Source organism: Centroberyx gerrardi, chromosome 8, assembly GCF_048128805.1.
Source record: "Centroberyx gerrardi isolate f3 chromosome 8, fCenGer3.hap1.cur.20231027, whole genome shotgun sequence".
NCBI lineage: Eukaryota > Metazoa > Chordata > Actinopteri > Beryciformes > Berycidae > Centroberyx > Centroberyx gerrardi.
The window spans coordinates 4,833,564-4,849,520 of NC_136004.1; the positions used below are offsets into that span (position 1 = coordinate 4,833,564).

Here is a 15,957-nt window from a genome sequence, read left to right on the forward strand (position 1 = left end):
CTGATCTTGGTGATTAGTTTATATTCTGGTTTTCATGGTGGTCAAGTCCCAAATAACCCCATGTTAAAACTAAGTGGAATATTGCTTTAAGGTAGGGAGGTTAACCTAAAGAAACAAACATTGATAAACATCATTGATTCACACTAAATAACATAATTACGGTAATAGATCTTTACAATCAACAACATTACACATTACACTACCAATACACAAACTTACTAGACAATGATAAGAAGTTGACCTAATTAACAGCAGGTGTATTTGAAGACTTGATGGTCCGCCTACCCAGCCGGGGATAGGCGGTAAGGCCTGTCTGTCAGGCTTGTGATTTCTAACAGATACAAAGTGACCCAGGCATGTTGCAGTGGTATTGTGTACGTGCTGTAGAGACTCTCCCCTGGTGAATTCCTCTGGCTGTGTGCCTACTCAGGTCCTATCTGGGGAATGTGGATGGAGGACTTCCTTGTTGCAGCAGGGTGGAGATTCCTGGCCAGCCTGTTTCAGCCTAACCCGGCCTTCACTTCCCTGTTGGCAGACCGAGGGAGACGGGTATCAAGGTAGACCTGCACACTGACTGTCTGACTGAACTCTCACTGACTACTCCATTCAAGAGCAGAAGGTAAGCACTCCTAATGCAGGAGCTTTAAAAGGTTTCTTTAAAGTGTTCAGCTTGTATGAATTGAATAACATTTCCAGGTAGGAAATGTGTGAGGCACAAGGAAGTACTTCCAGTAAAATGATGCTGCATGTTCCAGGTTGTTATCATTGTTGTTGTTTTTTCTTTAAATAATACTTAAATAAATATATATGTAAAATGTATTACTTTTTATTCATTTTGAAATGGTTAGAAATTGTTAGGGTTTGATTAGGGATTTAATATAGGATGCCTAACTTGAAACACAATCATTTTCTTCATTGGTTTTCTGAAGTACTTTATTTCAAAGTGTTTAAAAAAATGTACTTGATAAAAGTCGGCTTGTCTCAGTATTTGTAACTGAAGTCAAACTTGACATGGAGATGTAATGTATAAGTAAACAGTTTGATTCCAACAAGCCACATATCCATTTTCAATAGAAAATGGACTTTAAAGTCATCACTCTGTAGTGCATAAATATAAATGATTCCATTCTTAAATAAATAACTAACTCAATAAATAATACATATTATTATTTATAAAGCACTTGTCAATACACAAAGCGCTTGAAAGGATGAATAAAAAATTAAGCAATGTGTTAAATCATGAGCAATAAATAACTCAAAAGTATTAACAAAAATGAAGAAGGGCAAGGAATAATTAAAATAATAAAATAAAAAATGTCAGCAAGAATCTTAAAATAGCTTAAAATGGCCTACATTATTATTTTTTAAACTGAAATAAAGGATTCATCCAAAATATTTTGATGGCCTCAATCATTTCTTAACAGTAGGTGTCACATTTTATCACATGGTGGGTGTTTGTATTCTCCTCTGTCCAGGATGCTGTACACTGAGTTGCTGCGGTTGTGGGACGAGGCGGTGAAGGCCATAGACGCCAAGGACTGGGACGGCGCTCTGGCCAAACTGGACCAGATCACCGAGCCCACGTCCCGCACGCTCTTCATCACCGCCTCGGCTCACATTGCCCTGGGACAGCTGGAGCCGGCCCTGCAGGTGCTGTGTGTGTGTGTGTGTGTGTGTGTGTGTGCGTGTGTTGGAGAGTTGATGGGGGGTGGGGGGTAGGAAAGGGGAACGGGGCTTGTATGTGTACGTGTGTTTGTATGGAGTTTCATTTCCAAAATGCTTTATATACATACAAAAATTGCCACCTGGAATTCCTCAGTCAATATTTTGAATTGATTCAAATCCCAAAAACATCATTATTTTATAAATTCATAGTAGCTTCAATAATAACCCATAATACGACTTACTACATTGACAACATTCTGTCTGTAGTGTGTGTATTCCCTTGTGTGTGTGTTTGTGTGTGAGTGCATACCAGTGTGTATGTGTATGTACACTCAGTGGCCACTTTATTAGGTACTAACATTAGACATTAGATAATATCTGGTAGGACCCATTTTTGCCTCCAGAACTACTTGAATTCTGCAGGGCCTGGATTCAACCAGGTGCTGAAACATGCCACAAGGATGACAATTATAATTTAGGCATTAAGCAGACACTCTTATCCAAAGCAACTTACAATTAGTGCAACAGTAAAGTAAGTGAACATTCCTCAAGCATCCATAGGGTGTGTAGTCAGATAATGCAGAGTGCCATGACAGCAAAAAGTGCCACATCATTAAACAAGAAAAGTAAAGTAAAAAAAATATCCCCCCTATCAGCAGTTATGTTAAGTCAATAATCAAGTGTAAGCATTAATAATCTAATAACACAATAGCAACAACAACAACAGCTAACTAGTGTGTATGTGTGAGATAAGGGATGCAAACCCTGGTTTGGGCAAGGGTCTAGGACAGTTGGTTGTAGAGGATCACACCAAGGTTTTTGGAAGATAGGGTAGGTGTTATGTTGGTTTTTGTTAATGGTAAGGGAGACTCAATAGCTTTATGCAGTTCCTGTAGATTTTTCAGCAGAACATTCATGCTGCCAACATCCCCCCTCCCCCCTTCGCACCATCCCACCTCGTCCCCAAGTTCTTGAGATCTGGACTGAACAAAAAACACTCTCATGTTGCTGAGCCATCTTTATCCTGCTGGATGTTTCCATTTGAACAAGGCTGGACTGTGGTCATGACGGGATGCACGCATTCAACTGACGCTCCACTGGTACTAAGGGGCCTAATGTGAGCCAAGAAAACGTTTCCCACACCATTACACCGCCACCAGAGTGTACTGTTGACACCAGGCAGGACGGATCCACCGTCGCTTCATCTCCCTGACGTTAGCTGGCAGCTCGGTTTTCTGCTGGCACGGTTTTCTGCTGCTGTACCTCATCCGAGTTTCTGTTTTCATCACTTTTGTAGTAAGATGTTATGTACAAGCTTTGCCATTCTCCTCTGACCTCTGTCCTCAAGCAGGACTGGACTGCAGCTGACTGGATGTGCTTTGTTCATCGTATCATTCTCGGTAAACGCTGAACGTTTTTGAGACATTTTTGAGATGCTTTATACTTACATTGTACTAATATATGAGGAGTGGGCTGGAGGTGTACCTAATAAAGTGGCCACAGAGTGTATGTGCACACTTGCATTGTAGCGTAGTGGTGAGACTGTCTTCTAGAAGCAGAACGTCTCAGGTTCTAAGACATTGAACCTGTACCTGCATTGTAACTAAGTCTGGATAAGAGTATTTGCTGAATGTCTACAATGTGAATGGAATGCATGTCTGTGTGTCCCACCTGAAACGGTCCTTACCCCCCTCTGTGATGTCCAGGCCTTGGACCAGACCATCGCCAGGGACGAACGTCTCGCCGTCGGCTTCTTCCAGAGAGCCGCAGTACGGATGCAGGTCGACAGGTAGGAGGCTGCGCCGTATCCCATCGCCAACTGTCTTTGATAAGATTTTTATTCATTCGTCCGGCCTCACAGTCCCTGCTACATGGAGGATTTGTTATCACACGCGCTCATCAACTCATCGCATCTGGCTTGTGATTCATTCATGAAGAACAAACTGTTACCAGTGTTCAATTTAGATGATCCCATCCTGTAAGACAGTTATATTTCCAAATGATTTTTACTTGAATGACATAAATTGTTTTGTAAGATGAAATGATTCAAATGGTCAATAACTAATTTAAGAATCAAACTCTTTACTTCTTCCCCTGGAACTTTTTCCATTCAGTGTTAAGATCTCTTCTTATTAGGGATGGGACGAAATATCGTTATTCAATATATTGCAATACAAAAATGTGACAATACGTATCGTGGGGCAGAAAAATGAATCGCGATATTAGCTCCATTTTATTCTGCTGTAGTAATCACAAATGAGACGCTTGACTATCACAGTTTCACAAGTTCTGCATCCAAATTATATTATTGTCACTTTGTAATGACATTTTGACACCTTCATCCGTCTCTTCCTCTGTTTTCTACCTTGCTGTTTCTCCAGCTTGGAGGACGCTCTGTCAGACTGCATCTGGGCTCAGAAGCACATGAGGGGGAACATGGTCATCGACTACAGACAACTGGGCCTGCGATACAAACTGTACAGCTGGCAGGTCTGACACTCCGTCTCCCACACACACCATTTCTTTCCAATGTGACCACACGCATTCATACAAGGAAACACCAGTCACCCAGCATGCCTTTCTTGACACGTTATTACCAAACTTCTGAAAAAAAAAAAAAAAAAAATCCAATCCCACGAGGTCTGTCAGAGCTGAGAAATGGAAGCGGAGAGAATCGCTTTCATGTCAACGACTCGATTGTGCAGTTCAAATGCCACATACACCTGGGAACTAACAAAGCCTCATTGATGGAGGCTGAAGAAGAGGTTACACAATATCAAATATTTCTCACAGTACAGATAAGACATATCATAGCTTCCCAGAGAACCTGCACCTGTGCCTGCAGCCTGTCAGTAAGCTTTTACTTCTCAACTGTGCTTTAGTACAGAGGAATCTGGACCTGAATCCTTGTAATGTGTTGGAAAGTAAGCTAACTAATTAGAGCAGAGATCCAATAGAAATGTCTCATTAAGATGTAATATACCACTATGCTAAATACTGGAATAATAATACTGCTTTGTCATTTGCTTTTTTGGTTTGAGAACAAGGCTTTTTAGCCTTTGTAGATGAAATGTCTTGCAACCCTGCTCACTTGCAGCACCATCCTCCATCACTGAGCAGTTCAAAATTGAAAAGTTGCCTTGAAATGCCATTGGGTGGCGAGTTGTTCCAAAACGGGCCGGAAAGTGAGTTTTGAAAGACAGAAATCTGAGCAGCTGGACAAGTAATCGCTGAGTCATTGATATTGATCAACAACCCTATCAACCCTGCAGATATATTATGGTAATTTTGTTCTGTGGGGCAGTGAAAATCTTAAGTATTGCCCCTTTAAAAGGTCAATATCAGCCTATCAATATATTGACCAAACTCTAGAACCAGGTTTTTCACACAACAGCAGATATAATATGAAAATAATATAAACAATGAGCAAAAATATGGATGTCTACCAGGTGTTATACAATGCAGCAGCTGTGTACTGTCGGATGGGCCAGTGGGAGCAGGCCAGGGAGGTCCTGCTGTCCGCCTCCCAGGAGAGAGGAGGGGGTCGAGGGGGAAATGTGGAGCTGGCTTTGGACAGTGTCTTGGTGAGTATCAAAGTCCATTGCTGATTCAGGGTGTTTGGTGTGTGTGTGTGTGTGTGTGTGTGTGTGTGTGTGTGTGTGTGTGTGTGTGTTCTTGTATTTTTGTTCTCGTGAGGACCAAATGTCCTCACAAGGATAGAAAGATGTTGCCTGGTGTCCAGCTCCCATGAATCACAGTCTTTAGCACTTTCTGAATTTGCATGGCGATTTATAGCGGTCTGGATGCAAGCCTATCCACCGGCAGTTATTTCAGACAGATACTATGAGTTTAACTTTATAATAAAGGTTTGGGTTAAGTTACAATTAGGTTTAGATTAGGGTAAGGGTCAAGGGTAGGGATAAGGCTTTGAGAATGAATGTAGTCAATAAAGGTCTTGGCAACTATAATACAAATGTGTGTGTGTGTGTGTGTCCTCCAGAGGGGGGAGGTCCTGGCTCCTCTCCTGGTGCCTGAAGGGGATGTGTTTCGCCCCAGGAAACAGGATGTGGAGCAGCTCCAACAGAGAGACTTCCTGGGCAAAGCAAAGGTACAGCATCCCTGTGTCCAATGTACACCATGCCTGTTGTGTCATGTCTTGTTGTGTCAACTGGATGTGGTAAGATGTGGCACTCACCAAACCTTAACCTAAGTGAATCCAAATTGGTGTGAAAGTTTTGGTGGCAAATAATACTAGATGCAGGGACTTTGCATAGGTTAGAGTTCAGTGAATTGACGCTTCTGTCTTCTATGGACAGGGAAAACCCAGAAATATTATGGAATTTGAAGTTCTTATCTTCAGGCCTGGAAAATGCCATGTTAATAAACGATAGATTGGTTGAAAAAAAGGCTTGACTGCTTATATATTTAGACCTTCTTTGAAGAAATAATACCCCTCTTCTGAAACAAATGTCCTGATTACATACAAAACAAATATCTAGGACATTCAAATCAGCTACTCAACAAAACAGCAACTTTTGAAATGAGGCACTAATAAATATTGGTCATCAACCTAACATCTAGAGACAAATGTGTAGGATTCCTGAATTTATTATAGACACTTGGTATGACTGTATCCTACTTTCCAGGTGATTTCCTCCATGATCCCCAATGATGACTTTGGAGGCTTTGAGCCACTGAGGCTGCAGGTGAGGCTGACCAGAGTTAACAACAGTCTGAATCTGCTCATGTTGTCAGTCATCTCTTCTCCTGACCGTCTCTCTGTCCTCTCAACAGAAACCTGGCTTCTATGAGCCCAAGGTGGATGGAGCTCAGTGAGTATTATCACCAAGATGGAATATAAATACAAACATGGAAACAGAACGATTAACTAATGCATTTATTAACATGATTAAACATGAATAACAACATTAACAAAGATTAGTTGATGTTAAATGCACATGAACAACTGCATTAATTAATGTTGTTATACATGTTTGTTAATGCCAATGTATTGTCTAAATTGAAACCCTAATTATTCATGTATTAAAGTAAATCACAACAAGCATTAACTAATGCTAATAATGTGTTATTCATGTAATTTGGTTATTTTTTTGTGCATTTAATATAAACTCATCTTTGTTAATGTCACTGTTCATGCTTAATTTATGTTAGTAAACACATTAGTTGGCTAATATGAACTAATTTTTGTTCATGTGCATTTAACATGAACTATTCTTTGTTAATGTTGTTATTCATGTTTAATTCATGTTAGTAAATGCATTAGTTAACATTAGTTAATGAACACTTAATGTAAAGTGTTAGCATTATTTCTACTATTACTATTAATACTAGTACTTCTACAACTAGTAATGCTACCATTACTATGACTACTACTACTACTATTACTACCTCAACCACTGCCACTGCTATTACTACTTCTACTACTACTAAAAATAATAACTAATATAATAGCAGTACATTTTATCTATCTAACACTTTTCAGGGTATTCAAAGACACTTTACATCAGACAACAAAGCATGAAATTAAAACGACATACAGTAGAATGATGCTTGTGGATGTGTGACTGATTGAATTTCTTCACTACCTGTTAGGGATACTCGTTACATGCGTATGCGGGTCCCTTACATGGCTCGGGGCCCCGGTCAGCTGACGGTGCCGGGAGGGGCCATGGTCTTCATATTCAGCGAGGAGGACCGGGACGGGATGGCAAGCGTCATATACGACGGACAGGTGGGAAGGAGGAGAAGCTGCTGCATTTATAATGAGCCGAACATACAGTATCATTTTCATAGACTCCCATTAAAAACAACGTAAATAGTTCAGTGGAATCAGGGTTTCTGAAGGTCCTGAGAAAAGTCTTGAAATGTCTTAAGTAGTATCAAAAGTTAAATATAAAATTTGACTTTTTGTAGTGATCTTGTATTTCTTTCTACTTGGAACTAAAAAGCTCTTACAAAGTCTTAAATGTAACTTGTTGAAACTTGCAAACACCCTGTGCATAAGAAACAGAACCAATGGCTGTAGAAGGTTATAATTCATTGGTTTGTCTGCTTACACCAGCACTATAACATCAGAAGTGGCTAATGAAAAAGCTTTACGGTTTACCTCTCTATGCTTCTGTCAGGTACTGTTGGATTTACTGATTTCAGTGTCTGATTTCTACTTCTGGATCCTTTTTCAGAGAGGCCTTCTGCCCATGGCCCTGCTCGAGCCAGCAGACGTCAAGACGACCAAAGGCAAAAAGGAGAATGTAATGGGTTTTTTTTGTCCCTTCACCGCTACACATTGTGACACTTTGGCTTCGCTTTGAGATACTTCAGGGTCACGCGAAGGGAAACAATATATCGCGGCTCGACATAGACCTTTAATCATGGCCTTCCACAGATTGCCAATATTAGACTCATGCTGAGCAGAGCTTTATCCGCGCTTCACCCTTGAGACTTAGCGGGAAAGCTGTTGTGTCAGGGAAAATAGTTGCTGTGTCAAAATTGCGCTCAAATTCACTGCTGCGTTTAAAGCCTCTTGACTGGGACGGTTACAAGATCGCTCCGTTCTCTTCGACAAAAGATGCTGCTGGAAGAATAGATACGGAGATGGAGTATAGAGTAGACGGAGATAATTCAATACTCTTTAAGAGTTTTTTTTTTTTCGACTTTTTTCTGTCTTGACTTCTTCCACAGAGGGTCCCCAGTGGGATCCCCCTCCCACCGGGCCTCAAGCCGCCCACTCGCCCGGAGACCCTGCCCGGCCCTGCAGCTCCTCCTCAGGGTAGATGAGTCACATTCCTCCTTTGTCCTCCTACTCTACTTTCTCTAATATCCTCCTGCCTCAGGGGGGAAAAGAAAGACCTTCACACCTTTTATCCTCAGATCTTCCCTACCTAGCATTTCTCTATTATACGAGATCATTCTCAGGTCACACTCCTTACTGGTGGTTGCTTGTGCTGTTGCACTCATTTTAAGTCGCTCTGGAAAAGAGAAAATGGGATATAATGGGGGTGATGCCAATATGTATCATAACGTATGTGATCAGACCAGGGTTTGACCAATACGGGCTTTTGAAGGCCAATACTGACGATTTTGGAATATGATAGACAATATTTTTCCCGATATTCAATGTCGATGTTCAGTGTCGATATTCAAATGACCATTTTCATGCCAAAATAATAAAAAAAAGCTAAATAAATTCCAAAAACTTACAAGTATTCAGTTTTTCCCCCAGAATTGTAGGTGGAAAAGCCTCTGAAACAGCATTTAGACCAAAGAAGAAACGCATGTTCATGCATACTACACCAGTTTAGTATTGATCAATTCTACAATAAATATGTAATCGATCAAACTGCATCATATCCATCATATCAGAGGTCGAACACACTGACTGGACCAGATCTGATTTGTAATAAAAGCGCAATATTGGCAAACTGATATATTAGTCTAACCTTTTGTGTTTTGTATGTGATCAGACTGTTGTACATGCATTCTCTCTGCAGTGCGTTTCGTCATGGACACTCCACCTCCGTCCTACACCAACGCCACCCTGCCCCCCCTGCTAGTCACAGAGCCACCCAAGTACACCGCCAACGCCAGCAGCCCCAGCCACCAGGTACCTCTTTGTAAAAGCCAGATTTATCCGCGTAAACTGATAGGCTGCGTCTCGTCTGGGTTATTTTCCTCCGAGATCCAGCTCGTGACACACAAACACAGTCTTCCACAGTTTTCCTACCCCATCTAAATATAGAGGGATTGTGTGGACTTGTGGATAAAATGCTTTGTAAGGCTTGAACTTAGCGGGGAGAATGCTGATGTGTCCTGATTAAGTCACTACGACGCTCAAGGGAGGGAGAGGTAGTCAGCGTTCGGATATAAATACTCGCGGAACTATTCGAGAGTAGCTTTTGTGCCTCCGCATTGCCAGAGTGACCTGAATTATCTTTGAAAGGAAAAACCTCTCTCATTCTTACGGCGACTAACTAATGGACTTCCTGTCCCACATTTCCCTGTGAAGTGCCTGTTTGTCTCCGTCAAGGTTACGCAGGAAGACTTCAGTTCAGGAGGATGCTCTTCATATCTGCCAGCCCATAGCCGGTGATCATGGCAACCCGCTGCTTCTTGAACAAAAGAAGGGGGGGGGGGGGACACCTTTGTTCAGTTAACTACACAAATCAAGGATGTTCGGTAGAGCTGTGAGGTTGCGGCAGGTTTTCTTCACTTTAACTCGCTGAGTCATAATCACTTTAATTGCCAGGTACAATAAAATGTACAGGAATTTGTCTTGGTTGCATTAATGCAGAGACATACTGACATATTGACAGCTTACAGAGTTTGATAGGACTGAAACCACAGAACTTGAATGGATAAGAACGGTCATTCCCACTCAAATCAATGTTCCAGGATGGTTGGAGCGGCGGCCATATTTATGTGACTGTTTATTTATTTATGTGAACCGTTGGGCTAGCTTCCGTATAAACTGACTAACGGCAAGTCGTTGAGGTGAGAGATTTTGCAGCAAGGGCCAAAGGAGCTTGTCCATCGCCTTGTTGCCATAATCTGCTAATACGCTAATGTTGACTAGAAGAGCTAGTAAGAAGTACAATCTTTGATAATGCTACATTAGCCTCGTCGCTAATGTCAGCTTTCAGTTGAGTTTTGACAGTTTGCTAACGGACACATCTGTACAGTTCTCAAGCAAGTGTGACAGACTTTGCGGCCTTAATGACCAGACTTGCGTTGTCACCAGAGCAACTAACCCATAATCCATAATCACAATTTTATGATGTACTAGCCTAATTACCATGGCAAACAGTGGAAGGGCCAAGGAGATCAGGACCTCAAAACCAGAGCAAAGAGAGAGTGCCAGACACATTACGGAGAGCAGACTATACACGGGTTATCGCATACGTTCAACATTCCCACTGCTTCCTAAAATGTCAAGTCATTTTATTCTGAGGGTTTCCCTGGAGTATTTTGCACATCAGCGACCCAAATGCAGTCAGCAAATTGGTTTGGTCTAATTTATTCTGCTTTCAGAGGGCTAAATTTACACCGTAGATTAGAGTTTGACTGATATGGGTTTTTGAAGGCCGATATCTATGGACTGAAGCTGCCGATAGCTGATATTTGGTGCTGATATTCAATATCTTCATCTTTCATCATGGGACACTAAAACTCTATTGAAAGCCATACTACTACTGCTATTGCTACTGCTACTACTACTACTACTACTACTACTACTACTACTACTACTACTACTACTACTACTACTACTACTGCTAATGCTACTACTACTACTATCACTAGTACTACTACTACTACTACTACTACTGTTACTGCTACTACTACTACTACTGCTAATGCTACTACTACTACTATCACTAGTACTACTACTACTACTACTACTGTTACTGCTACTACTACTACTACTGCTAATGCTACTACTACTACTATCACTAGTACTACTACTACTACTACTATTGTTACTGCTACTACTACTACTACTACTACTACTACTATAACATGACATAATACAATATAATATAGTAACATATTATATTAATGCATAAGGGCTTCCCATAGACAATCAGTATAGTATTGATCAATTCTACAATAAATATGTAACCAATCAAACTACATCATATCCATATCTGAGGTGGACGACACTGACTGTTTTTTATAGAAGGCCAATCTAACCCTATGCAGGCTTTAGCTGTACTTGCAGTGTTTTTTAACTACGTTTCCCCATTTTGTTCCCAGTACGCCGGCTCGGCCCAGGGGGGCGAGGCGGGCCCTGTGGTGGTGAAGGTCCACTACAGATACACCGTGGTTCTGTCTGTCCCATTGGACACGCCGTACCATGAACTGCAGGAGCGAATCGCACACAAATTGGGCCAGCCAGTCGCTCAGTTGCGCCTCAGGTAACCGCAGGCCTGCCAACCCACTTCTGTCACCTTGAATTTCAACAAGTGATGCTTCACTTCTAAAAATATCCTCTTCTTTGTCCACCCCGCCCTATGGGTCCACTCTCTCTTCTCGCTCCTTCCTGCTGCTCTATCTCCATTTGAAAGGTTTCATTTCATTTTGGAAAATACGTTAACTTATGTTCAGGGGTCGATACTAAAAAAAACCAGATGATTTCATCCTCTATGCCTCCGCTCTTATCCAGAGTGACAGTTGCGATGAGTGAGCAGGTTAGGGTTCAGTGTCTTGCTTAAAGACACTTAGACAAGACAGTTAAGGCATCGAGCCTCACAAAAGGACACTAAGAACCTGAGATAATAAAAAAAAAAAAAGTACTTTTGATTTGGCATGGTGCAAAAGTGCTGAAATTGTACTGTTTTTGATGGTGTTTTTGAACTTTGCTTTTAAGCCAATGCACCCAAAGTAAAGTAATCATTAGTGCCTTAGTCAACACAGGCACAGGATCAAACATCTTTATTCACAATCTGTTCATGGACACAACATTGTTTTTTGTAAGATAACATAGGATGAGATCAAATTTACTGTCCCTGCAGGGAAATTTGCCGCAGCACCAAGGACATAAAAACAGTGCATGAAAACAGCAGTAAACAGCAGCATAGGATAGAACAGTGCTTCTCAATCCTGGTGCTGGAGTACTACAGCCCTGCTGGTTTTCTATTTTACCTGGTAGTTGATACACCTGGTGTCCAAAGTCATTCAGTCCTGATTACACCAGGTGAATGTAATTAACTACCAAGTAAAATAGAAAACCAGTAGGGTTGTGGTACTCCAGCACCAGGATTGAGAAGCACCGGGATAGAAACATCATGCACACATCATTATGGGATAAAAGCACATCGTACAATCAGTCCTTTGGATGGAGGGTGGAAAAAAAGAAAGGGCATCCTTCCAATCATGTAATGGGCATCATTCCAATCTCATTTTGCAGGGATCCTCTTTTTCATGGGATCCTCTAGTTACGGGACGATCTAAATTTTTTGTAAATAAAAAGTTGACGATTACATCATTGTCAACTTGTTTTTTCCCTCCCTTCTCCCTCCCTCCCCCCTCCCTCCCCTGTCTCATATCTACCAATATTTGCCCTCACGTTCCCTGCCCCTGTCCCGGTCCCTATCTACCCCCCACTACCCCCACTCCCCTCCCCAGACATAAGCAGCATGGCTCCCAGGTGCTGAGGCCTCTGGGTGGGGCGGGGGAGCCAGGCAGCACCCTGCTGGAGGTGGCCGAGGCGGGCAGAGCCACCCTGTGGTGCCAGGTAGGGACTCCTGCTCACACACACACACACACACACACACACAGACACACACCTGCTACATCCACACCGTATTTACATAACTTATATTTTTTAACCTTTATTTATCTAGGGAAAGTTGACAGAAAACAATGCTCTTTTCCAGAAACAGCCTGCTTTGCATTCATATAGTCAGCGGCAGTCTTACCATTAGGCAAAGGTAGGTGACTGCCTTGGGCCCCGCAGCCAGAGGGCCCCAGAAAAGACAAGAATACAACTAATATAAACTTATTTTTAATCAATTTAAAAGAAATTTACACCCCTCTTTTTGTTACAATAAATTATTTCAATCTTGAGTCATGGTCACCCCCCTACTCTACAGTGGGCTATTCCACTTCTAGTGAGATTTTGCCACTTGACTTTAAACTCATTTTCGTTGCCACTGCATCAGTAGCTAAGAGAGAAGTTAAAAAAATAAAATAAGCAAAGCTACTGAATTTTATATATAGAAACAATACATTAAAAAGTGAGAGAGTTGGAATTCAGGGGGGATTCAGGGGGCCCTATTCTTGCCTTTGCCTACAGCCCCCAAATCACTAAGTCTGCCCCTGCATATAGTTACAAACATTCACACTGGAAGTTGCCCAGTACAACCACAGTCTTCTACTGGTGGCCACTGAGCAGCTGTTGACACTGGGTTTCAGCGCCTTGCTCAAGGCCTCCTCAGCAGTATTTGTTTAGGGATGAGAGAGTGTTACTCATTCACTTTCCCCACCCGCATTCTCCAAACCAGTCCAGGGATTCAAACCGGAGACCTTCCAGTCACTCGCGCAAAAGTAAGCCCAAGTAAATTCCTAATTAAAAGCTCTTAATCCTGTATTTCAGACAGAAGACCCCCTGGACAGCCGTACCATCCTGTACCAGATGGTGGCGCTGTATGACTACGCTGCCGAGGGCCCAGAGGACCTGGAGTTCAGCGAGGGAGACACCATCGACGTCCTGGGCGAAGGTGAGGGCTGCAATTCACCCTCCACACTGAATGACTTGTCAGTGGAATAATAAAAAAAAGCCGTTTGTCTTTTTCTGGCAGTTTCATTATAAATGCTCTCCCATTGCCTGCTCTCTCTTTCTCCATCCAGATGTTTATCTCAATGCCTCTTTCTCTCTCTCTCTCCTCTAGTTAATGAGGAGTGGCTGGAGGGACACTGTGCAGGGAATATAGGCATCTTCCCCAGCTGCTTTGCCTACAGGGAAAACCCCAGCGTCGATCAGAGCACCGTGTTATAGGACCAGACCATGTGAAATCAACATGTAAATATCTGCTGTTTACTTCTAAATGTCCCATACTGCCTAATGAAGAGTCACTGTAATCTTCCTATAATGTTCCTATAGGGGCTTATAGTGTGTCTGTGGTCCTCAATAGTGATTTTATCATACTTTATGGTATTTCTATCTCCTATGGTATCACTGTAATATCCCAATAATATTCCTATAGGGGCTTATAGTGTGTCTGTGGTACTCAATAATGACCTTAAAGTGTATTAAGCCACTGTAAGTTCCTATAGGAATACCATAGGAGATTTAAAAGGCACCATAAAGTATTTTAAGTTATTCCTCCGCTATTCCTATAAGATTTGTACATGAATTTATATTTTATACTATCCTGCTAAAAAATTACAATATGATTACTATTGTTCTAATGTATCTACCAGTAATGTGGAAGTAGTAAAAGTTAGGTAATATACAGTATGTACTTGTCACTCCATTTCAAAAATGTGATGTGTCTGAATGTTATTAGCTATGATGAGCCCTTTAACAAAATACCAACATTTTAGGAATAAAATCATATTTTTTTTTAAATATTGAGCAACATCAGGTAACATGTTTTTCCCCGAAATGGTTATAACATTGAAAATAGTACCAATCATGTTAGATTTTCTTGAAAAAAAACAACTATTTCTGTGTAACTTACATCAGTCTGATACTGCTTACTGTAATGTATGCTATGAATTTAGATAATAAAGTTTTATATCAACCACCTGTGTATTTCACAAAGGTGTGTAAACTCAGTTCAGGTGGGTTTACCTCCCACTACATCCTTGCTTTCAACACTTCATAAGTCAGAATTGACATATTTTGACAACGCAGTCATTTTCTGTCGGTGACATCATGCCTTGCTCTGTCAGTTTCTCGTAATGGTCCGTGAGCTGATTCCTCAAAGTTGTTTTTCACTCAAAACATCATTATTTGGAGCAGTCAGTGGTGTGTTGCCTCATTTGCATGACATTTTTTTCTGTATTTATCTGGCGCAGCTATATTAGCCCCCTGCCATTTATGAGCATTGACATTCCTTCTTAACTCTGAATTAATAAGTGCGCTGACTGCAGGCCGGCCTCTGGCAGGAGAGTTAAGCTGCGTCACCTTGTCAACCTTTCCTTCCAACTGCTGTGAATTCATAAAAGTCTACAGATTAAATCTCAAACAGACCCGTCCTTCTTATGTAGCTTTGATAGGGAAAGAGGTGGCTGGGGAGGGATGGCGCTCCCGCCTTTCTGCCGGAGTTGCTCCCCCATATTAAACTGCATGTGACGTTAATAAAGTTGGATCAAGCAGCTGTACCGTTCCCTAATGCAGTTAGGACGGCTCTGTCTGCCTCCACAATGAAGCCGAAAACCAATAATGTTCAGGCAGCGGCTTCAAGTCGCTGAACCCGACGTTAAGTCCCTGCTTCTAATATCATTTACCACTAAGACCTACAAGCTCTACAGCCGCTACATCTCTGGGGACAAAGTGGAGCGATGACTGACAAGATATTTGGTCAGCATGAGAAATTATTAGACGTTGGTCACCAAACTATCAGCTTAGAGGGAACATGGTGAATGTTTCCATATGTACACTTTTACACTGTAATCATATCATTTTAACATAATGGTGATGTCCATATTGCATCTACGTGGCAATTCAGTCAAATCCAATGTTATTTGTATGTTTAGTCATCACACAGGACATGAACATCAACATCCACACCAATTTACATTTCTAAATCTCCAAGGATGTGGTATCAG

The 15,957-nt window shown here is 41.6% G+C and overlaps 1 protein-coding gene across 2 annotated transcripts; it reads left to right on the forward strand.

Moving 5' to 3' along the window:
* Nucleotides 1-493: 493 nt before the first annotated feature.
* noxa1 (NADPH oxidase activator 1) lies at nucleotides 494-14,922 on the forward strand. 2 transcript variants are annotated; one of them, XM_071897168.2, is made up of 16 exons: nucleotides 494-619; nucleotides 1,476-1,650; nucleotides 3,372-3,454; nucleotides 4,047-4,155; nucleotides 5,115-5,249; nucleotides 5,666-5,773; nucleotides 6,312-6,371; nucleotides 6,460-6,497; nucleotides 7,279-7,417; nucleotides 7,869-7,937; nucleotides 8,368-8,455; nucleotides 9,177-9,289; nucleotides 11,437-11,597; nucleotides 12,808-12,916; nucleotides 13,778-13,901; nucleotides 14,073-14,922. In XM_071897168.2, the coding sequence occupies exons 2-16, from the start codon at nucleotides 1,477-1,479 to the stop codon at nucleotides 14,177-14,179; spliced, it is 1,617 nt and encodes a 538-aa protein (XP_071753269.2). In that variant the 5' UTR covers nucleotides 494-619; nucleotide 1,476; the 3' UTR covers nucleotides 14,180-14,922. The 2 variants fall into 2 exon arrangements, with proteins under 2 accessions (XP_071753269.2, XP_071753275.2); XM_071897174.2 differs by lacking the exon at nucleotides 7,869-7,937.
* The last annotated feature ends 1,035 nt before the right edge of the window (nucleotides 14,923-15,957 follow it).